The sequence below is a fragment of the Cynocephalus volans genome, chromosome 6 (assembly GCF_027409185.1).
Source record: "Cynocephalus volans isolate mCynVol1 chromosome 6, mCynVol1.pri, whole genome shotgun sequence".
Classification (NCBI taxonomy): domain Eukaryota; kingdom Metazoa; phylum Chordata; class Mammalia; order Dermoptera; family Cynocephalidae; genus Cynocephalus; species Cynocephalus volans.
This window is the reverse complement of record NC_084465.1, coordinates 27,225,012-27,248,116: the sequence shown is the minus strand read 5'-3', so window position 1 is coordinate 27,248,116 and position 23,105 is coordinate 27,225,012. Positions and strand designations below refer to the sequence as shown.

Genomic DNA, 23,105 nt, shown 5'->3' with positions numbered 1-23,105 from the left:
TTGGGTGTCCAAGAACTTGGCATAGAAAGTAGAATTTTATGTATTTTTGGATTAATAAATGTTAAAAATAGACACGGCTGTTTCTTTATTTTGTCCAGCACAAGTTGTTTCCCTGCTGTTCTACCAGATCCTATTTTGCTGCCAGCTGGCCTTCTCCCTACCATCTGCCCTCCAGCTCGGGGCCATTGGCACAAGGAGGGCCTGCCTTCCAGGCTGATGAGTCAGCTGGGCCTTTATCAACACTCACCTGGCTGGCTGTGCTTTCCAGGAGGAAGCCGGCTGAAGCAAGGGTGTGGAATTCTAAATGTGTACACAAGGTAAAAACCTGTCCAAACCAATTTTCCCACAAGAAATGGTGAAAAAGGGCAGGCTGGTATTCCAGTTATATTTGGGACCATTACACCCTGTTGTCCTCATGTTTATTCATGTGCTATTAAATATTTTAGGACAGTGCTGCAAATTGGTAACTCATCATTTGAATTTAGCTCATAGGTATAATTTTCTGGCCTGAGCAATTTGTTCTGTTGTTTTATGTATTTATTATGGAAGATTTTAAACATTTGTGAAAATAGGGAGAATGGTATGAAATCACCATGTAGCAGCTTCAATGATTATCAATTTGTAGTCACTTTCTCATCTAAACTCCCATCCATACCCCCAACCTGAGATTTCTTTTTGAGATTATTTTAAAGCAAATCACAGACAGAACATTTCATGTGTAAACATTCAGTATGTAATCTCTAAAAGACAAGCACACTCTAAAAAATAAAACCATAAAGTCATTATCACACTTAATGTGAAGAAGTTTTAACAAATATCCAGTGTTTAAAAATTTAAGACAACTGGAGAAATTTTACTCTCTTGCTATTTAATTAAAGAAATGGCATTGTTTCTGATTGTATTTCTGTTGTGTTTAACATATTTTGTCTCCTGTATTTCCTATACACTTGATCTAAGCCAAAAGACCAAGAAGTGGTCCTGTATTTCCCATAAATTATTACTTAGATCTATACTGTGGATTCCAGAGGCTTGATTGGATTCAGGTTTTTGTTTTGACTAACTACTAAATGGGTATTTACTTCCAACATTAGTTATTACAAATAATGCAGTGAATAGGCATATACATACTTTTTTATGTCTTTTCATATTTTTGCCAGGGTATCTTTGGGATAGATCCCTAGAAATGGAATTTCTGCGCCAAAAGATAAATATGTATGTAATTTTGCTTGATATTGGTAAAACTCCATGAATGTGAGTGTTTGTTTCCCACAGCTTCACCAACAGGATATATTGTCAACTGTTTGAATTTTTGCCAATCTGACAGGTAGGAAATGGTATCTCAGTGCCATTTCTCATTGTGAGCAAAGCTGAGTAGCTTCTCATATGGTTACCTGGCCAGTGAACGTTTCCCCAATTGTTAACATCTTACATTACTACATTTGTCACAACTAATGAAACAATGTGGATACATGATTATCAACTAAACTCCATATTTATTCAGATTTCAGTAGTTTTTCTCTAATGTCCTTTTTCTGTTCCAGGATACTATCCGAGAAATCACATTACATTTATTCATCGTGTCTCCTTAGCCTCCTCTGGTCTGTGACAGTTTCTCAGACTTATTTTTCATGATCTTGATGGTTTCGAGAACTGGTTGGGCATTTTTTAGAATGCCCCTCAATTTGGATTTATCTGATGTGTTTCTCATGGTTTTTGGAAGGAAGACCACAGAGGTAAAGTGTGATTCTCACCACATCACATCAAGGGCACACATTATCCACATGATTAATCACTGTTGGTGTTGACCTTGATCACCTTGGCTGAGGTTTCTCCACCATAAAGTTACTCTCCCAGCTTTTCTGTATCATATGAGTACATATATACAGCAGCTTTAGACTTATTAACCTGTACTTCCTTAAGAAAACTTACCAACTAGAGTACAGTGCCATGTAGAGTTCCTTTTGTCTTTAGTCTTAGCTTTCAATCATTTACAACAGTTAGCACCTTTTCTCCCCACTGACCTGCGTAGCTCTATTTCCTCTCAACACTGAAATTAGTTTTCCTCTTGACATCGAAACGGTCAATGCTTTAAGATTAGATGTCACATAGCTCATTTTCCAGCTTCTCTCAAAACATTGGCAGATATGGAAACGTTGCCCACATCCCCCAACAACAGTAATCAACTGGAACTTAGGGTGGGAATGTTCTCCCAGTTCCATACAGTTCTCTCCCAGCCTGCTTCACAGCTTTCATCACTTACCTTATCTCTGAAGGCATCTGAGTTTGCAACCGTTGAACAATGGAGCAGGGAAACTGAGAGTAGATGGATTATGAAAGTTTGGAAGGACCATGTGACCTAAGGGACCACTGGTGAACTGACTTCCCCAGCACTGCTGGTGATTCAGTAGCTGCCAAACATCTTCCTTGGGTTTTTACTTTTTGATTTCTTCAGAACAAAACAAAAATAAAAATGACAAAAAACCGGTCACCTCCTATAGATCTGTTGCAGTAGCCAGTTGTGGATGAACACTACCCAAAAGAAGTGGTAGACAAAACAAATTCCAGAGGTAAAGACAGGACAATGTGTTGCAATTCACTGCTCCGTAGCCGTGCTAGGGTTCCTCTTGGTAGTGGCCTTTGACTGCTCTGGTGACCTATGCCGGTGTTTAAGTTGGAATTCACAGAACATGGATGCTCATGGCCCCGGGGATGAACACATCCCTTTAGCACTCAGTAGTTTCTTTCTCTGTCTTCTTCCAAGCTCCTCCTCCCCACCAATTTCATCCTTGTATCCAACTAAATATTCCCTTTTAATTCAATTTTTTCCTCTTATTCACCTTTCTATTGACATAAAGAGCCTACCCTTTTTCAGTCTTTGTAAAATAGGAAAGGATATTGATGGCTTTTCCCATTTTTGCTCAAGGAGCACTCTTGGAAGGCAACTTTATTTGCTGGTAATATATCCCCCCAAATCAGGCATACCTTGTTGTATAATCTTGGATTTTTTAAGTTCTCTGGATTTTGGCTTTCATCTTTGTAAAATGACTCACTTAAACCAGGGCCACATAAGGTAGACACGTACATTAAATTCATGAGGCATTGATGCCATTGAAAAGCAAAAGTTCTTCTATGTCTTAGGTACCCTACATTATTGATCTTATAATCATTTCCTTCAAACAGGTATATAAAAATTATGTTATTGTTTTTCAGTACAATCTTGCTGAGAATAGCCCCAATGGATGATTTGTGTTCCAAATAATCATGACCAAAATTTCTTTGCTAATACAATCACAGAACAGACAATTCCGTAGGGAGATGACTTAGGCAAGTTAGGTGCAGTTGACCTGAACACATGGAAGATGCTCATTTTACTTCCACTAGAAAATGCCATGCAGGAACACAATATCTACAGTATCTACATCTACCCAAACAGTTCCTTTCTAAATTAAAATCTAGGTGGGTATCATTGCTATGCCGAAGTATTAAGACTGCTTCAGAGAAGCCCTTTCAAATAATCTGTGGGGTTTATAGGAAGCAGTGAGGCCCTGACACCAGTCAATGACATAGGGTTGGGTTTTCAAAGGCATAGCTGTAAAGAGGATGATCTTGACTAACTAGGATATGCATCCCACATGCTGTTTTTCAGCGGCTGGGGAGGGTTGTATTAAGGCGCTCACATGTTTTTCAGTCAACGTCCTGTGGAAAAAGCCAAATTTCTTATACAGAGCAAAGTCAACTGTTTGTTGCAAGGATGTAAGGTTGAACTAGGCTTAAAGGTTTTATTGTTTAAGCAGAATATGAGAGGGATGGCTGGGGTAATGTGCTGATCCCTGGAATCGGATAATCTCACTACACACACTCTTATATGTTCAAGTATTTTTTCCCCCTCCTTCTTATGCCTCTTTTAGAGAGTAAAACCCTAAGTACCACTGATGTTATGCTGGAGGGTTTGTTTCACCAATAATAAATACTGTTTTGTAGCTTGAAGATTCAAGCCCAGGAGTAAAAAAGTTAAAGTGACATGGCAAAAAAAGGGTGGGGGGGGCGGGGGGAGAAATGTCAGTATCAACAACACTGCCAGATTTATCAAACTAGATGCAGCTCTGTAGTTAAGGTTATTAGCTCAAAGCCCAATTACCATAACATACTGTATGATCCCATTTGTATAAAACTCAAGAAAATGCAAACTAATCTACAGTGACAGAAAGTATACCAGTGGTTACTTGGGGATGGGGGAGGATGGGAAGTGGTAGGAGGGAGGAATTACCTAGGGGCTCAAAGAAACTTTTGGGGTTAAGAATATGCTATCTTGACTGTGGTAATGATTTCATTGGGTGTATCATATGTCAAAGCTTATCAAATTATATACCCTAAATATGTACAGTTTGTTTGCCAATTATACTTCAATAAAGCTTTTTTGAAAAAAAATTTTAAAGACCAACGATTCTGTAGGTTAAGGAACAATCTATTTGGGGAGGCCATGGCAGAAAGAATATACCACATTTCTGTTTAACATTCTCTCCCACTGAGGCTATATGAGAGGGTAAAATGTAGCATGAGGCGTTTTAGGGTAAACTAGGATAAAAGACGTGGAATGAGCCACTTCCCTGAAGTATGAAGGGTCTGTGGCATTAGGACAGGGGCCTGACTTTTAAACTCTGTAGCCAAGTGTCTGTTAGGTAACAACTAAGGCTGCTTACTTAGCCAGTCTACCCTTTCAGAGCTACAAGGCAGTGAATGGAAGTAAAAACAAAGAAACACTGATAAAAATTTAAACATTTATTTTTTTCTTTTCTTTTTTGTTGCTGTTGATTTGTTTTTGAGACAGCGCCCTCACATCTAATGGCTGTGTAAGGCTGCGCTCCTTTAGAACACTGAGATCAGTTTTGGGCTTCCTTCTTTGGCCTCATCCCCAATGAAGTCAAATAATTTTCACAACTTTTTAGTAAAATACAGTTAGGCCTGTAAACATTTTGTCTCCATACTCCCACACTCTTTCCTCCCATGTCTGTGGGTGAATAATTCACTAAGAAAAAAATACCTTAAGAAAAAATAAAACTTAGAATACACATTTATATCCTACCCGACCTACCCCAATTTTGGTTTTTCTGGCCAAGGCTGACAACAACCCAGTGTGAACTGGAAGTGGATTCAGAGATTGAACAGGGTGGTCAGAGCTGGGATATACATGAATTTTGACTCTGGCAAGTCCTGAGCATCACTGATGTGACCATGATATAAAGCATAACAAGCTCCTCGCTTACTCCTCTTTGTCTATACAACTCTAAAGGAGGGGGTCGAGGGAAAGAAGGGAGAGGGGAGAGGGAAAGAAGGGACGGGGGAGAGGGAAAGAGATGACAAAACAATAGAAAGCCTTAAGGCATGACCATGACCCCTTTCCTCCAATTGCAGCTTTTTAATTCATTTGAAGTCCGACATTTTTCCCTAAGTAAATGTTTTTTATTTCACAGAAAGTTTGTACTTTCTTTTCTGGTGTGTGCACATGTGCATTAGTATGTGTGTATGTGTGCATATGTCATTTGCAACCAGACGAATGTTTCAGTTCTGGTTTCAGTTTTCATTTTTTCCTTTTTTATTTTCTTAAAATTACTTTTCCTTTTAGAAACAAGATCACCAGGAAACCAGCTCCCCTCCCCCCCATGCTGGGCAGGCCGCAGCCACCTTTTTTCAACCGCGCTGATATTCCCTCACACCCCCAAACAGGAGCTCCTCAGGATGGCCTCGGAAGGCCGGAGTCTCTCCTTGTCTGGAGGGACACCCTGGTGGCGGTGAAGGCCCCTCTGCCACAATGGAGGTTTCTGATTGTGGGACACAGTCTGGTTTTTGTTTGCTTCCTGTCTTCTAATTAAAAAAGACATTCCTGGCAAAAGAGAGAAGATAGTCAATAACTTTGCTCCAGAAGATGGTGAGCATTTTATAAAATTTTATAAAATCAACCTCAAGACTGAGGTTTCAATCCTTGGCTCAGGTAACCCATTCTAGACTCTGCCATAAAAACTCAGTTTTAAAAAACACACAAAAAGTTAGATTTTTTACTTGTGATTTCAAGAGAGCTACTGCTTTAATGAAATCCTGTCTGCAGTGTGTTTCCAAAGCTGGACGTACTGTGGAAAGCAGGGATGATATGTGGTGGGTAAAGAGGGAGCCAGTTGGACCATACCTCTCATTCCAAACCAACCAGAGAAGCTCCACTACAGTCTGTTAAATACTGGGGTATCATGTAAGATTTTATTTTGAAAGAAGATTTTGTCTACTGACAAAATTTTAAAAACCACTGATTTAGACTCTACCAAAGGGTACTGTATAGAGGTATTAGGTGGAGTGGTTAAAAGCGAGGGCTCTGGTACCAGAATGTGTACACCTGAACTCTGGCTCCACCAATTACTGACTGTGACATTAGGCAAACTGCTAAATATCTTTGAATCTCAATTTCTTCATTTGTAAAATGGGAATTATAGCAACTAACCCAGAGAACTATATGAGGATTAACTTAGTTAATACATACAAAGCACTTAGAATAGTACCTGACACATAGTAAGGGCTCAAAAAATGTTAGCTAAGAACATCTACAGCTGTCCGTGAACAATCTCATGAGGTGTATCAATTTTAGCCATTACAGACACTACATAAAACCTGCTGATCCAAAATGGTATTATTACTCATTAAAGAAGCAAAGTTTAGAAATAATTTCAGGTGTGGCAAGGCACTGCTGACCATCACCTTTCACATACTAATGCATTAATCACAGGCACCACCAGTGAGTGCTACAGATTCATTGAGAATTGCCTTCTCGGAGAAAAAGCTCTCCTTAAGACATTGAAAGGTGGACTTAGGGGACAGTTGTCTTTCTTCTCCCAGTCAAGAAACTGGCACCCCAATTCCACTGCTCAGCCCTTTTTTTCTTCAACTAAGCTTTTCGCTTTCCTTTAGAATCAGGAGACAGGAAGCAGATGGAGAAAGATGATCAGGAGCTATCCAAAGATACTACGCCTTTCCTATACCTCCTGCCCTGCTCAAAACCCAGCATTTCAGCATTCACATCATAAAAAAATAAGCTCATTGCTCATTAAATCTGGAAGGTATTAAGAGATTGGTGCCATGCATCACAGTCAACTTTAGGTCAGCACTGTTTTCACCATAGTAACCAGGTTAAAAATACTTGTTTGTTACCATTCACACCTTATTCTAGAAGTGTCTGCAAATAAAATAGGGAAAGAATTTTTTTGATGCATTCTGCAACAGCTACTTTCTTATTGAGATGAAAATGGCATCCAAATGATGCTGGCAATTATCTGGCTGCCTCGGCCCAAGAACACCAGGGCTCTGCATTTCCCAGCTGCTCAGCACAGTTAAACTGTTAAGTCCTACCCTGACTCTAGCTGTAAGATTGGTCCCATGATGGGCACTGAAATCTACCCCCATCTCCAAGCATCCCTGACAGCCTGGGGAAAAGCTGGAAGTCATTTACCACTCACCTGGATGACAGGCACAGTGCAGGAGTGTGAGCTATCGAAACAACCTGGTGAAATCTCGCAAGGCCCAGCAAACTTGCTTACATTCCTCAGCACTAGAAAAGAAAAGGTAGGTTGGTTCTTAACTGAGGAGAAAGGTATAATATGCTGGAAAACAGTGCAACACGGAGATACACTGAGAACTGTGCCAGCTCTGCTAGAAGCTCTCTCCACTGTCTCCTGACCCTGCTTCAGATCTTTCTGTAATGCTGGGTTAAAAATTAACTATTATATACGAGAGCAATTATACTATTAGTGGTCCTAAAAGAGTGGGCTTTGAAGACAAATGGCCTGGGTTGGAATCTTGGCTCCACTGTGTCCTTGGGCAAGTTACCAATCTTTGTCTCAGTTTCCTCATCTATCATCTACCTTGTAATGTTGATTTGTAGATTAAATTTGTTCATATATGTAAAGCACTTATGATAATAGAGCAGTGAACAAAACAGTATTTAACAAATGCACACTGCTACACCACCTGGTTGAAGTACTTGACATAAATACAAGGACGCCAAACCCCCAAAGTAAGAAAGCAAGCATATCCACCTAAGGCTCTGATAATTTTAACTCTAGAGCTGACCTAACTTAGGGACCCTGGTTTCCTCATTCCCTTTCAAAGACAGATTTTGTTTACAAAGCCCAGTCCTACAACTAAGTCTCTATCGGTCACTGATTTTCTAGCTGAACAGGCTGCTCAGAGTTTCCTCCTGTGTAAGGATGAAGGTGAAAGGAAAGAGTTAAGGCATGTAAGAAAGGAGAAGGAAGCAGGACTTGGTTCTCAGGCAAACACCAAGATACCTAAATGTTATGAATATATGAGTAGCCCAATACTCATCTGTCCCTGTTTTTTCAAAAGGCCTCCTTTGTCCAAAACTATTCACCAAGAAATCAGTTGATGCCAGCTCCATTCTTTTGTGTCTGTCTTCAGAACAGTTTTTGCTAATTGAAAATGAGGCTAAGCTAAAGCAGTGGAAAAGGAAGCACTTCTTAATATGCTCACCCATCTGTGGCCCTCTCCCTGGCTCAGAAAACTCCAGGGACCAGAGCCTACAGCCTGTGACTCAATATTAGAAGAAAACTCACCTTCCACCTTGTAATAGTTAAACACCAAGGCAGGGAACTGCTAAGAGTGGTCCAACAGAAAAGGTGGAATTCGAGCTATCCCCTAAAATGCCTACATCTGGATTTCCCCACCTATTATACGGTCTGAAACATCATTAAGAACCTTGATTTAGACCCCAGGACGTTATTCAACAGAATATTCCTGAAACTTTCTTCTAGTCTCTCTCCATCCTAAAAATATAATGAGAATGAGGAAGTTTTCTGCTTTTATTGGAATTCTGCCATTTTCTCTTTGTGGACTTAATACTTTAACACTTAATAAAAGTGTTACATTTCTCAATCTACTTCTGAATCAATATTGACTGTTAACGAGGCAGCCAGGGTGTGTGAGTCCATATCACTCATGCTCCCAATGTCACGAGAAGGAAGATATGCAACCGTAGAGAAGCTGCTATGTGGTATATTATTACAAGGGACTAAGACAATAGGAAACCCTGAAATTTAGGATAGTGCTGAAGACTCAAGATTCTTTTGCTATCCTAATGACCTAGATGTTTTTAATTTTACCCTTCTTCAACCAGAAATCTTGGTTTAATCTGGAAAAGAAATGCTAACTCCATCCTAGCCTCTACTGTGGCACGTGAGAAAAAGTATCGAAACCAAAATGCAGGAAGAGAACCATTGGTGAAACATGGTAAAATAAGGAATGGACCACAGCGTCTTGACTTGGCTCGGCTTCTGCTCTCAACCCTATCAGCAATTGTTATGTTGTCAAGAGCTTCAGCCAAATGTTTAACTTAAGTGTCCTTGGTGGGTAAGCCCAAAGAAATGGATCAAAAAGCTGCTTGAATGCTAGAAGTACTTTCTGTTTTCTGTCTTGGTCCTCCTGGCATTTAATATTTCCTGGTTTTTAAATTTATTTTTTCAACTGCCAGTATTTTTCTAGGTTCTATTTTCTGACTTCTAGTCCCACAATTCCAATCCTTTCACCACACTTCTGAAACTTTTATGGTCACTATTTCTCAAAGACCATAATCACACAGATGGTGCTGAGAAATGCAAACCTTTTGATCTGATGTTCTGGTAGTAATGGAGGACAACCAAGCTTTAACTGATGACTTGACCAGGGAATACACCGCCATACTGGCCTTTACTTCCAGTGTCAATGCTTCCCATGTTCAAAATCTTTTGGCTTTGAAGATCCTCAAGTGAGTGATACATAGTTACAGAATAAACATCAAGATAGAGAAATAGGAAATGATGGCAGGGTTTCTTCTAGTCCCAATTAATGTCTTAGTCAATGATGGACTTGGTTCTCAGCCAAACATCAACATACCTAGATGTTATGAATACGTGAATAGCCCAATACTCATCTGTCCCTGTTTTTTCAAAAGGCCTCCTTTGTTCAAAACTGTTCACCAAGAAATCATTGATGCCAGCTTCATTCTTTTGTGTCTGTCTTCAGAACAGTTTTTGCTAGCTGAACATGATGAGGCTAAGCTAAAGCAGTGGTAAAGGAAAGAGTAGGTATTTGGAAAGCAAGAATGATATCTTATTTTATTATTATTATTTTTTATTTTTTAAAAAGATGACCGGTAAGGGGACCTTAACCCTTGACTTGGTGTTGTCAGCACCACCTTCTTCTAAGTGAGCTAACCAGCCATCCCTATACAGGGATCCAAACCCTTGGCCTTGGTGCTATCAGCACCACACTCTCCCAAGTGAGCCACAGGCCGGCCCCAGCAAGAATGATATTTTAGAATGAAAAGTCCCAGCTTTCTTTAAGTTGACCAACCTAAATTACAAGGGAATTAATTACCAGTACCATTTGAAAAGCAGGCTTGGACTTGCTGAAATGAAACTGAACCAGTTCACCCACCCTGCTAGAATGGCAAACAAAGCAGCATGTTGAGGCAGGAGTTACAGGACCTTAACACCAAAAGGGAGACTGAGTCATGCACGGAACAGAAGGTTCAAGGGCATCAGGCATACTAGAGAAAGAGAATTACTAAGAGGAGGTGAGCAATCTCAAATCCTTTCTTTAGCACCTCAACATTACCTCTTACTTCTGTTCATTTCCCACCATTATGTCACAGCCTTCTATAGGAGGAGCTGCAAAACTTGTTTAGCAATGAAAGATCAAGTAGGTCAGGCTGGGAGTACACTTTATTTTCCTGTATCACAGGGCAAAGATCACAGATATTTTTGTTCACAGCACTGCTTTTCATTTAAATCCCTTTTCCTTGTCCCAAGATTTTCCTTAAATTGGGGAATGATGTACATGACCTTGATTTCAGACTTATCTACTATTCTACCTGTTATATATTAGTCCCATCGGGGGAATATGGGCTTGGTAGAGACTTATTCCAAAATGTGTAGGTGGCTGCTTTACAGCTTGCAGGAGACATGCCTCAGCTAGTTTTGCAAGTACATAATGACATTCTAGCAGGAATGACATTCTCCTTTCCAAGGAGAAAGGAGTTAACATTCACTCATCACCTACTATGTGCAATATCTTCTTTAGATTTCCAGCTGGTTTGTCATAATAACCGTATGAGATAGATAGTACTAACCTTATTTTACAGATGTATAAACTGAAGTTCAAAATAACAGGATAAATGGTTTTCCATTTACCAACATACTTAACTCTAAACCCAGTCTTTTGAGGGTTCCCCCCAGGCTTCCATTTGCTCCAAGGAAATTAGAGCCAACATGATCCTGCCCCACTGTCCAGCACTAGATGAAACAAAGCAAAACAGAAGCAGAGAAAAGCAACTGTTACACTTCTTTCCCCTGAGACAGCTTATAGGGGGAATACTACTTCCACTAGGAAGATTTATAGTAAAAGGAAATCAAATACTTTTATAAGGTCATCCCAGTCAATATACATCTACCCACTGGAGGGGAAATCCCCACTTCTGGCAAATGCGTCACAAAGGTGGTCACGTGCTATTTTTCAGTCATGCGTGCCACCTGATATATGGCTAAAAGTCAGTTACTTCTGGAGCATGAATTTTTTTTTTTTTGGGGGGGGTGGAGATGAAGTTATGCCACTTAGTGAGTTACAAAATAACAGCATTACATGGTCTGGGATTTTAACATTAACAAAATTGTTGGAGATATTCCAGAGGATGTGAAAGTAAACTATTTCTATGACATTAAGAAATCAATTCTCAGAAAAGAAGACTAGCTCTTGTATCATTGCCTAAAATTCATTTTACTTTCTCTCCTCTCTAAAACCTAGGTCTAGTTTTAACATATACTCATAAGAAAAATGCAGGGTACAGAAAGTTTTGAAATGAAGAGTAAAAGCCTCCCTTCCCTCCCATCCTGGTCCCACTTACGTATCTTTTCAGAAATTTACTATGCATAAAGTAGCCTGCACATATAAAACTATAATAAAACAGCTTCTAAAAGTGTGGTCCATTTACAATAGCATAAAAAAAATACGTAAGAAAAACTTTAACCACAGAGGTGAAGGACTTTATACACTGAAAATTATAAAATATCACTGAAAGAAATTAAAGACACCAATAAATGAAGATATCCTGTGTTCATGGATTGGAAGACTAAACATTGTTAAGATTTCAATACTATCTAAAGCAATCAACAGATTCAATACAGTCCCTGTCAAAATCCCAACGACATTTTTTGCAGAAACAGAAAAATACATCCTAAAATTCATATGGAATCTCAACGGACCCCAAATGGCCAAAACAATCTTGAAAAAGAACAAAATTGGAGGCCTCACACTTCCTGATTTCAAATTTTACTACAAAGCCACAGTAATCAAAACAGCATGGTACTGGCATAAAGACATATAGACCAACAGAATAGAATAGAGAGCCCAGAAATAAACCTTTGTGTATATGGTCAAATGATTTTTGACAAGGGTGCAAAGACCACTCAATGGGGAAAGGGCAGTCTTTTCAACAAATGGTGTTGGGAAAACTGGATATGCACAACAGAAAGAAGTTGGACCCTTCCCTAACATCATATACAAAATGGATCAAAAGACCTAAAACATAAAACCCAAAACTTCTCTTAGGAAAAAAACCTAGAAGAAAAACTTCATGACATTAGATTTGGCAATGATGCCTGGATATGACACCAAAAGCACAGGCAACAAGAGTAAAAATAGATAAACTCGGCTACATCAAAATTAAAAATTTTGTGCATCAAAGGACACAATCAACAGAGTAAAAAGACAGCCAACAGAATGGGAGAAAATGTTTGTAAATCATATATCTGATAAAGAGTTAATAGCCCAAATATATAAGGGACTCGTACAACTCAACAACAAAAGAAACCCAATTAAAAAACTGGTCAAAGGATTTGAATAGATGTTTTTCCAAAGATGACATATAAATGGCCAATAAGCACATGAAAAGATGCTCTACACCACTAATCAACAGGGAAATGCAAATCAAAACCATGATGAGATATCACCTCACACTAGGTGTGGGGTACTAAGATGACTGCTATCAAAAAACAGAAAATAACAAGTGTTAGGAGGATGTAGAGAAATTGGAACTTTGTACACTGCTGATGGGGATATAAAATGATGCAGCTGCTATGGAAAACAGTGTGGTGATTCCCAAAAAATTAATAGAATCATCGTATGATCCAGCAATTCCAGCTCTGGGTACATATCCAAAAGAATTGAAAGCAGGGCCTCGAAGAAATATTTATATACCTGTGTTTATAGCAGCATTATTCACAAAAGCCAAGAGACGGAAGCAACCCAAATGACCTTCAACAGATAAATGGATAAACAAAATGTGGTACAGTAGTCCCTCCTTATCCACAGTTTCGAGTTCTGTGGTTTCAGTTACCTGTGGACAACCACAGTGCAAAAATATTAAATGGAAAATTCATCTAGTTATCAGATCAACTACAGAGGTTTCATAACACTTGTGTTCAAGTTACCCTTATTTTACTTAACAATGGCCCCAAGGCACAATACTCATACTGGCTATTCGGATATGCCAAAGAGAAGTCATAACGTGCTTTCCGTAAGTGAAAAAAATGAAAGTTCTCAACTTAATAAGGAAAGAAAAAATAATCATAGGCTGAAGTTGCAAAGATCTATGATAAGAATGATTCTTCTACCCATGACGTGAAGAAGGAAAAATAAATTCATGGTAGTTTTGTTATCGCACCTCAAACTGCAAAAGCGACAACCATGGTGTGTGATAAGTACTTGGTTAAGATAAAAAAGGCATTAAATTTGTGGGTGGAAAACATGAACAGAAACAAGTCTCGAATGACAGCAAACAGGTTCGGTACCATCCACAGTTTCAGGCATCCCTGGGGGTCTGGGAACATATACCCTAAGGATAGGAGGGTAATTACCATATATACATACAATGGATTATTATTCAGCCTTAAAATGGAAGAAAATTCTGGCACACACTACAACATGGATGAACCTTGGAGACATTATGCTAAATGAAATAAGATAGTTGCAAAAAGACATATACATTATGATTTTACTTTTATCTAGAGTTGTCAAACTCAAAGAAACAAACTAGGATGGTAGTTGCCAGGGAATGGGGGCAGGGGAATAGGAAATTGTTGTCTAATGGGTATAGTTTCAGTTTTACACCAGGAAAAAGTGCTTGAAACAGGCTGCACAACAATGTGAATATATCTAATACTACTTAACTGTACATTTAAAAATGGTTAAGATAATAAATATTATGTTATGTGTATTTTATCACAAATAAAAATTTTAAAAGTTATTTTAAAAGTTCAAGCCAGGTTATATTATACAGTTATTTTTCCCTTTACAATATATCTTGTATATATTTTCTGTATCATCATACGTATTTCTTCTTTATTCTTTTTAGTGACTAGTCTAGACATACTGTTAATTATTTAACTATTTTCTATTGCTGGGTAATCAGAATATTTCTGGGTTTTTCACTGTTAACAACCTTGATGTAACACTCATTCGTTGACCTATATACCTTTCCACAACTGTATAAATATAAGACATTGCCTAAACTTTAGTCAAACTTCTAAAGACTCTAGATATAAAAAGGAGACAAGGTGGGACTCTAGATATATCAGGGCAAGGTGACACATAGCTACAAAATCCAATTTAAGCTGTCGTTAATATTATCAAGGACCATAAAAGTCTCTTAACCTTTGATTCGGTGACTATGTTTTAAGGAAAATATTCAAAAGAAGAAAAAGGATACACTTTTGATATTATCTGTGATACTGAAAAACTTAAAATAAATGTCTACTAACAGAGGCATTATAAGGAAATAAAGTAACACTTTCATGGCTATATTAATTAGGAAGACTGTGTAACTATGTGGAAAATGTTTATATGTCCACAATAAAAACACACACACACTTCATATTTTAATTAAGCTATAATCCAGAGACTGAGCAAGTGGTTCATGGGCCTGATGTATCCCAGAGATATTTTATTTGACCTACATGACTTTTTTTTTTTTTTTGGTCTTATTTATTTACTTTTATATAAAAGAAATCTTAGGGTCACAAAAATATACATGTTTTAAAATGGAAATCTAAGGCACACAAAATACTAAAACGAGTCAATGAATTACCCTATTTTACATATTCAAGAAGCAGAAAGCTACCTGTACAAGATGATGGTCTATCAATGGACATTTTGTTATTTACCTTCATAGTCCTTTGTTAGGATTAGTCAAAAGCTTAAAACTGGTATTTCGTACCACACATTATTTTAATAAGTTACAATGAGTTCTTTAGAGAGCTTACTGGAACTGTTTGCTTTTGTGCACAACTTCTTTGAAATGAGAATGTGAATAGGTTTAGGGATGGGAAAAATTCTCCAACTCACTGCGATCTACATCACACTCCAATGTTTTAAAATCAATGCTTCACCTATTCAGGCACCTGCATTATTTACCCTTGAATATGAACGAAAACTAGGACTTAGAAAGAGCAAGACAGATCTCCTGAAGGGGAGTGAGTTGCTCAGTGTATTTTTCTTTTGGAAGAAATAGTGACTCTACTTACTCTTTAAGATCTTAGACTAGGGATGGCTGGTTAGCTCAGTTGGTTAGAGCGCAGTGTTGATAGAACCTTGGTCAAGGGTTTCGAATCCCAATACTTGCCAGCCGCCAAAAACAAAATGTACAGCTAGTACATATGTTCAATATAAGTGATATAAATATATATATCATGGTGATGTTTTCCCGCAAGAATAGCTTCCTATGTAATTTGTGCAATTCAAGGCTAAACAGGCACTAAATTGTGAATTTATAAGAGCACACATAAGAACCACAGATATGTTTTTTCTATACACCACAGCTGCTATACACTTGCTTTTTAAGAATCTCCAACATCACTCACCTAGTGACTTGCTTGTGGAAGTCTGTAAGTTGTTTGTGTGTCACTGTTACTGCTCCCACAGTTGTCTCCTTTGGCAAACCTTTCAAGGAATTCTCTAACCATCGACAAAAAGTCTGTATAGAGAAGAGGGATAAGAGTTTTTAAAGGAGGCAAGATTTACTCACCTGGGACCCTAAAGGTACTAACAAAACCCCACAAGTTTTCCTTAGCAGCATTTACTCCCTAGACTTGGAAGCAAATAAAGAAATTAACGAAAGTACTATCTTGGTGTAGTATGCAAATGCACATGTAGACCTTCCTTCAAAGGGGCAGTAGGCACCATTTCCAACAAGGATCAAAAGCAATCCAAAGTAAAGGTTCAGATACCAGAAAGAGCAAGAGACAGAAAGAATACAAAGTAAGCATGTCAGAAAGTATACATATAATATGACCCCAGAATCTTAAGGATTTTAAGGTCATCTCTCTCAGTAGAAGTCATGTCCATTCCGTTCTGCTGTGATAACTGCCTACTCTTTGGGTTAGAAAATCTCACTGGTGTTATTTAAAATAATTTATTTATATCTGAGCATAATCTCTTTATACCTTTCATATGCACAAAAACTTTGTCCCACCCCATACTTCCTTCCTCTTTAAACTAAATGTCAAAGTTCCAGACACTTCCTATGGATTCTTATTTTCAATTTAATTGTTTTCTTTTGAATCAGCTATAATTTTTCTTCATCCCTTTCTTAAGCAGGATGTATACTTTGGTCATAGCTTTCAGTTGTAAAATTACTTTTTTATACCTAATGTTTTTACATTATGCATTTTCCCATGTTTGTTTATGATCATAATAGGCCAGAGCAAACATAAATATTATAATATATAAATGCTTAAGAAGTACTGCATAATTCTCCAAATGTTGTCCCTAGGGGAGACAACACTCTACTTAGAAAAACACAAGCAGGGGATAAAGATTCAGAAAGATCCCTTAATTGACAAAATTCTGGCATCCAAAAATAGCCCATGAGTTAACTACAGCATCCCCCAAAACAAAACCAACAAAAAACTAAGCTAAAAAGCAAAACTAATTTGTTAGCATATTATCTTCCAGTAAAGGAATCTGATAAATCTGGTTGAAAAAACTGAGTAAATTTGCCACAGGTGGGAACCCAACAAATGGAACAGTGGAAAGTGTTTTAATAGTTTATTCAAGTCAAAAGAGAAAGCTGATGTGTCATCTTCTATTAAAAAATTTGTGTGTTAAACTTTGAAAATGATATGATTAAGAAAGTGCTCAAGAATGTAAATCTTCTTTTTTTTTTTTTAAGACTAGTCAAGTGCAGCAGTGAGAAGAGGTGAAAGAGCAGATCAAGGAATTCTATTTGTAACTGACCATGACAATCAACTGAGCTACCTCATTACCTTCGGACCAGCCAAGAATGTGAATTTTCTTTGGACACATATTCTTGGTTACAATATCAATCAATTTACCCAGACTTATGTAAAAGTTCCTTTACAAATATTCAGTTATAGTCTGATGTTTACAGAAGATAGTCACTTTAAATTACTTGACAATTAAGTGGGTATCTATATAATAAAATCTTAAGAGCACATGGCACTATGGTTTGAATGTATGTCCGCTCCAAAGCTCGCATGCAAACTTGATCCCCAATGGGGCAGTGGTGAGAGATGAGGCCTTTAGGAAGTGACTGGATTGTGAGGGCCCTGCCCTCATGAATGGACTGATCCATTAAGAAGTTAATGGATTAATGGGTTATTGTGGGTATGGACTGGTGGCTTTATAAGGAGAGCAAATGAATGGTCAGCCCTTGCCATGTGACACCCTTTGTCACCATGGGACTCTGTAGAGTCCCCCTCAAGAAGAACGCCCTGACCAGAATGTGCCCCATGGACCCTGGACTTCATAGCCTCCAAAATTGTAAGAAATAAACCTCTTTCTTTTATAAGCTACCCAGTTTCAGGTATTCTGTTATAAGCAATAGAAAACAAACTAACACCCATGGCTACCTGGTTTCTGTGCCTGTCCAAACTTGCTGTTCCCATTTTCTTCTATTTGCACTTAACGATATGTTTACAAATCAAGAATGTTTTTGTAAAGTTAGATTTACATATTAAGTCTTCTGTTACCTGAGAACCAAGTGTATTTGTAAAAAAAAGTTTAAGCGGAGTAGGGAGATTTTATTTCTCAAGTCAAGGACTTTTGAAATTTTGTTGATCTCTTAGGGCTCAAAAAGTACTTCCTTTAAGAAAATACAAAAATATTACCGTATTAGACTGAAGTGGAACATGTGTATTGAACAACCAGCAATAGAAACCATAGGTATTTTCCATTATATATCCCATATTTCTAGAAGACAGCTCAAGTTAGGTCTAACTGTGTACTTTCCTAAACTGCTTTTGTATTAATATTAAAAGTTATAAATCCTATTTTTAAAATAGTTTACAGGCTATATTATACTTTACCACTATGCCCAACTTTCATGCAGTACACATAACCTGATTTATGACGTGACCCAGTACTGAAAATTACTTGGACATTACTAGACAGCCTAAAAAAATAAAAAATAAAAAAAAAAACCAAAAAACTTCCATGCTCAGGTGATAAACTGGTTCAAATAAATCCATCCAAAGGGGAAATAAACCCAAGTGTATATTGTGAGCTAGATTGACACTTGCATGCTTCCAAATGCTGTGGGTAGATTTACAGCCAAGGAACAATACAGGGCTATATAAGGATACTGAAGTGACTGAACACTTCCTGAATACACTGCAATTCAATATAACTTTATACATGGGCATCTCTCACAGGTGAGCACATTTCTCATTGGCCAACCACATAGCTGAAGTCAATGCTTAGTATTTATGTCTAATAAGTAATATAACCCCCATGACAGTTACACAATAATGAATTACTCAAGAATCCAATAGTGAATTACTGACCCTCTTGGAGTCCCTTCATCTACCAATTAAACTTAGCAATATACCTAAATTTGGTTCCATGGATATACAACAGGGCTGGCTGCAAAGTTCATGTCAGACTTAAGGAACCAAAGCCTATCAGGTTTAGGGACTGTGGAAATAGATTCCTCCTGAAAACAGTCTTACCGGTCGGTCAACCTGCATGATCTCCCAGAGCACTTCAGCCACGTCTGGTAGGGTATAGGGGGGAAGACAAAAGCAGCATGTGTGGAGCAGCTGGCTTACAAGTTGCTGTCCAAGCTGGTTCATCACCTGTCCAATCAGTTCTTTCCGTAGTTCAAAATCTTCTTCATGCTGTAAGAAAGCAGGACAATCAGACAAATTTTAGTCTCAACTTTCCAAAGACCAAGTACACTTTCCCCTTTGGTCTTGTAATTTCTCTCTCCCAGGAAAATAAGTATACGTATTATATAGCAGCTGGATTCACAAAGTCCATATCAAAGAAATGTGCATGGTTTTCAGCCGAGATTAACCTTAATACTTAGATTTTTCATGATTAGAAGGCAGGAAAAAAACCCAAAACAACTGTTTAAGGATTAAGGTTAGCAATCTTCTTAATCATTTTTTCTGAGAAAAATAACTTGTGTCCCCATTTCCTTTTTAAAAAACAAACCAGGGCCAGCCCGTGGCTCACTCGGGAGAGTGCGGTGCTGATAACACCAAGGCCCCGGGTTCGGATCCCATATATGGATGGCCGCTTCGCTCACTGGCTGAGCATGGTGCTGACAACACCAAGTCAAGGGTTAAGGGTTAAGATCCCCTTACCGGTCATCTTTAAAAAAAAAAAAAAAAAAAAAAAACCAAAATAAGAATCGAAGACTTCTATCAGATATCTAATCTTTTCTATAAAAAGTCTTGATTTTATTCTTCCTTCTTATACTCTTTAAATACACATACATTTCTAATATCTTGAGAAAAATGTTTTTTTAAAAAGTTGCCTTTCACTTCTAATATTTTCTTCTTTCTCTCTCCTTTTACTGCTGAACTTCTTCATAATTAGCCTATTCACATACGTCTTCACTGCTCTCCCTTACCTTCAATTCTACTTCACATCTAGCCAAATTTACCTTTGAAAAACTCATGAACCACTTTACTACTCCAGCCAAACAGGTCTCTTAATTGTCTACTAACACACTTAGTGCTATCCTGACTTTCTCTGATCATAGTTTATACACCAGTTAAAACTATCCTCCTCTCTCCAATCCATCCAAATTCTACCTCTATCTTATGGCTCCATGTAAGTCCTTACTCTTCCAGAAAGTTATCCCAACCGACTTCTGTCCAGAGCTTTCCCTCCTCTGAATTCATAGCAATTATGACTATTATCACTCATTTGACAATCAAATACTGCATTCTGATTATTTTTAATTCTTTATTCCTGTTTATGTCTTCAACTAGACACCAAATGGTTTGGAAGCAGGTATGTTTTTAGACTGTTTTATATAGCTTATAGCACTCGGCACTCAGCACAGGTGTCTTAGATCTAACAGTTGATATTTTGGTTAGGGAATGATACACTAAGGTATATGTCTACTAATACAGACCAAATAAGGAGATACTGAGATACTGGTTTTCCCTTAAGGAATGAGGAAGAGACAGAAGCTAATGTAAGCCATGAAGTAGAAAAGTACAATGTTTATACTTACATCATTGGCTACCCCTGTATGGATGAGGTCTCGTAGGAATTTCATGACACTACAGTTGGCATCCCGGTGGTCCAATGTAGTAGAGGCAATAGCCCACTGTAAGATAGGGATGACTACTTGGCTCCTCAGCAAGGTGACAGGGCTACGCTGAATAAACCTGGTGTGGAAAGAGAGGTTAGGTATAAATAAAAAGATTAGGCTATAAAAGCAGCCAAAGTAAAAGGCAAAACTATGGAGACAGTAAAAAGATCAGTGGTTGCTAGGGGTTGGGGGAAGGAAGGGATGAATAGACAAAGCACAGAGGATTTTTAGGACAGTGAGAATATTCTGTATGATACTGTAAATGGCGTATATATGTCATTATACATTTTTCAAAACCCATAGAATGTACAACACCAAGAGTGAACCCTAATGTAAACTATGGACTTTGGGGGATAAAGACATGTCAGTGTAGGTTCATTGACTGGAACAAATATACCACTCTGGTGAGGGAGGCTATGGCATGGAGAGGGGGCATATGGGAACTCTTCATACTTTTCAATTTTGCTGTAAAACTAAAACTGTTTTAAAATAAAAATCCCACTTTAAAAAAAAAGGGGGTCAGGGCAAGGAAGGAACCATATTTTAGATTAGCATATAAAAGGATAAGTCTCCAAACTCAATTTGACTTTTTATGCTGCTCTGATTCCATGCTTCACCTCGACTTTTTCCTTGAGAAGCTTAGCATCCTTTAAAATTTCAACTAAGATTTTACAACTCAAATCAGGTAGTTTCAAGGAAGAACAGTCAAAAGGGCTTACAGAAACTCTCCCAGGCTAAAAAGTGAAGTCCTTCAAACCCTAGAACACTATTTCCCAAACTATATTCCATAGAATACCAGTTCTCAGAATGTCAATAGGAATCCTTCAAAGAAAAGGTTGTATGTTCAAGTAAGTTTGGAAAATGCTGCATTTTCTTTTTTTTTTTTTTTTTTATTTTGTCGATACACAATGTGGTTGATTATTGTGGCCCATCACCAAAACCTCCCTCCCTCCTTCCTCTCCCCACTCCCACCCAACAATGTCCTTTCTGTATGCTTGTGGTATCAACTTCAAGGAATTGTAATTGTTATGTCTTCTCCCCCCCCCCCCAGTTTTTTTGTGTGTGTGTGTGTGAATTTATTTATTTTTAGCTCCCACCAATAAGTGAGAACACGTGGTATTTCTCTTTCTCTGCCTGACTTGTTTCACTTAATATAATTCTCTCAAGGTCTATCCATGTTGTTGCAAATGGCAGTATTTCATTCTTTTTTATAGCTGAGTAGTATTCCATCGTGTAAATATACCACATTTTCCGTATCCACTCATCCGATGATGGACATTTGGGCTGGTTCCAACTCTTGGCTATAGTAAAGAGTGCTGCGATGAACATTGGGGAACAGGTATACCTTCGACTTGGTGATTTCCATTCCTTTGGGTATATTCCCAGCAGTGGGATAGCTGGGTCATATGGTAGATCTATCTGCAATTGTTTGAGGAACCTCCACACCATTTTCCATAGAGGCTGCACCATTTTGCAGTCCCACCAACAATGTATGAGAGTTCCTTTTTCTCCACAACCTCGCCAGCATTTATCGTTCAGAGTCTTTTGGATTTTAGCCATCCTAACTGGGGTGAGATGGTATCTCAGTGTGGTTTTGATCTGGAAAATGCTGCATTTTCAAAGTGGTTTTGCTTGTTTATTTTTTGTTTGAAACTACTGAAGGATTTCTCAGAGCCTTTATTGCACAGGGACAATCTTTTAAGAAAAAGATACAATATTTTCCATACTTATTTCACCACTGTGCAAACAGCATCTCTAGGGATTAGTTCTCCAAGCAACAAACCCTGGAAAAACAGAGGCTGACAGCCCATCCAACAATTCTCTCTTATCAACTGAAAAAAAAAAAAAGGAAGGGGGGAGGGTTTCTAACTTGTCCAAAACTAATAAAAAAAGTGTTCAATATTCAATCCTGAGATGAAACGGTCAAGTCAATACTACTTCACATTTGTAAATGAAATAATAGTTGTTTTTTGGTTTGTTTGGTTTTTTTTAAATAGTTTTTTTTTTTTTTTAAATGCTTTTATGGGGCCGAGCCCGTGGCACACTCGGGAGAGTGTGGCGCTGGGAGCGCGGCGATGCTCCCGCCACGGGTTCGGATCCTATATAGGAATGGCCGGTACACTCACTGGCTGAGTGCTGGTCACGAAAAAGACAAAAAAAAAAAAAAAATGCTTTTATGTTCATGAACTGATTTGGTTCAAATTCCTTAGGTAGGGAAAGGGATTCAAGCAGAAGTTCAGCAACCACATTATCAGTGCTACTGGTAAAGGGAATTTAGGCACTAAGTAGGGTGGCAGGCTGGGGGTAGAGCTGGGAAGTGCAGTACAAGATAACTTTTTTTTTTTTTCCAAGATAACTTCTAAGGCACCTTAAAATCCTAGGAATTCTTTATTCTGAGATATGACTATATCTAAAGGACGCTAAACTTCTCAAGGGAAAAGTTGAGATG

At 38.1% G+C, this 23,105-nt stretch overlaps 1 protein-coding gene across 2 annotated transcripts in view; it reads right to left on the bottom strand.

Moving 5' to 3' along the window:
- Positions 1-5,557: 5,557 nt before the first annotated feature.
- Positions 5,558-23,105, bottom strand: part of TNPO3 (transportin 3) — an 81,017-nt gene continuing 63,469 nt past the window's right edge. For both annotated transcript variants that reach the window (XM_063098838.1, XM_063098839.1), the window contains exons 19-23: positions 20,576-20,732; positions 19,056-19,223; positions 15,948-16,060; positions 7,497-7,588; positions 5,558-5,881 (exon numbers count right to left, since the gene is read on the bottom strand). In XM_063098838.1, the coding sequence (XP_062954908.1) occupies positions 7,528-7,588; positions 15,948-16,060; positions 19,056-19,223; positions 20,576-20,732 (499 nt within the window). In that variant the 3' untranslated portion in view covers positions 5,558-5,881; positions 7,497-7,527. The remainder of the gene's footprint in view (positions 5,882-7,496; positions 7,589-15,947; positions 16,061-19,055; positions 19,224-20,575; positions 20,733-23,105) is intronic.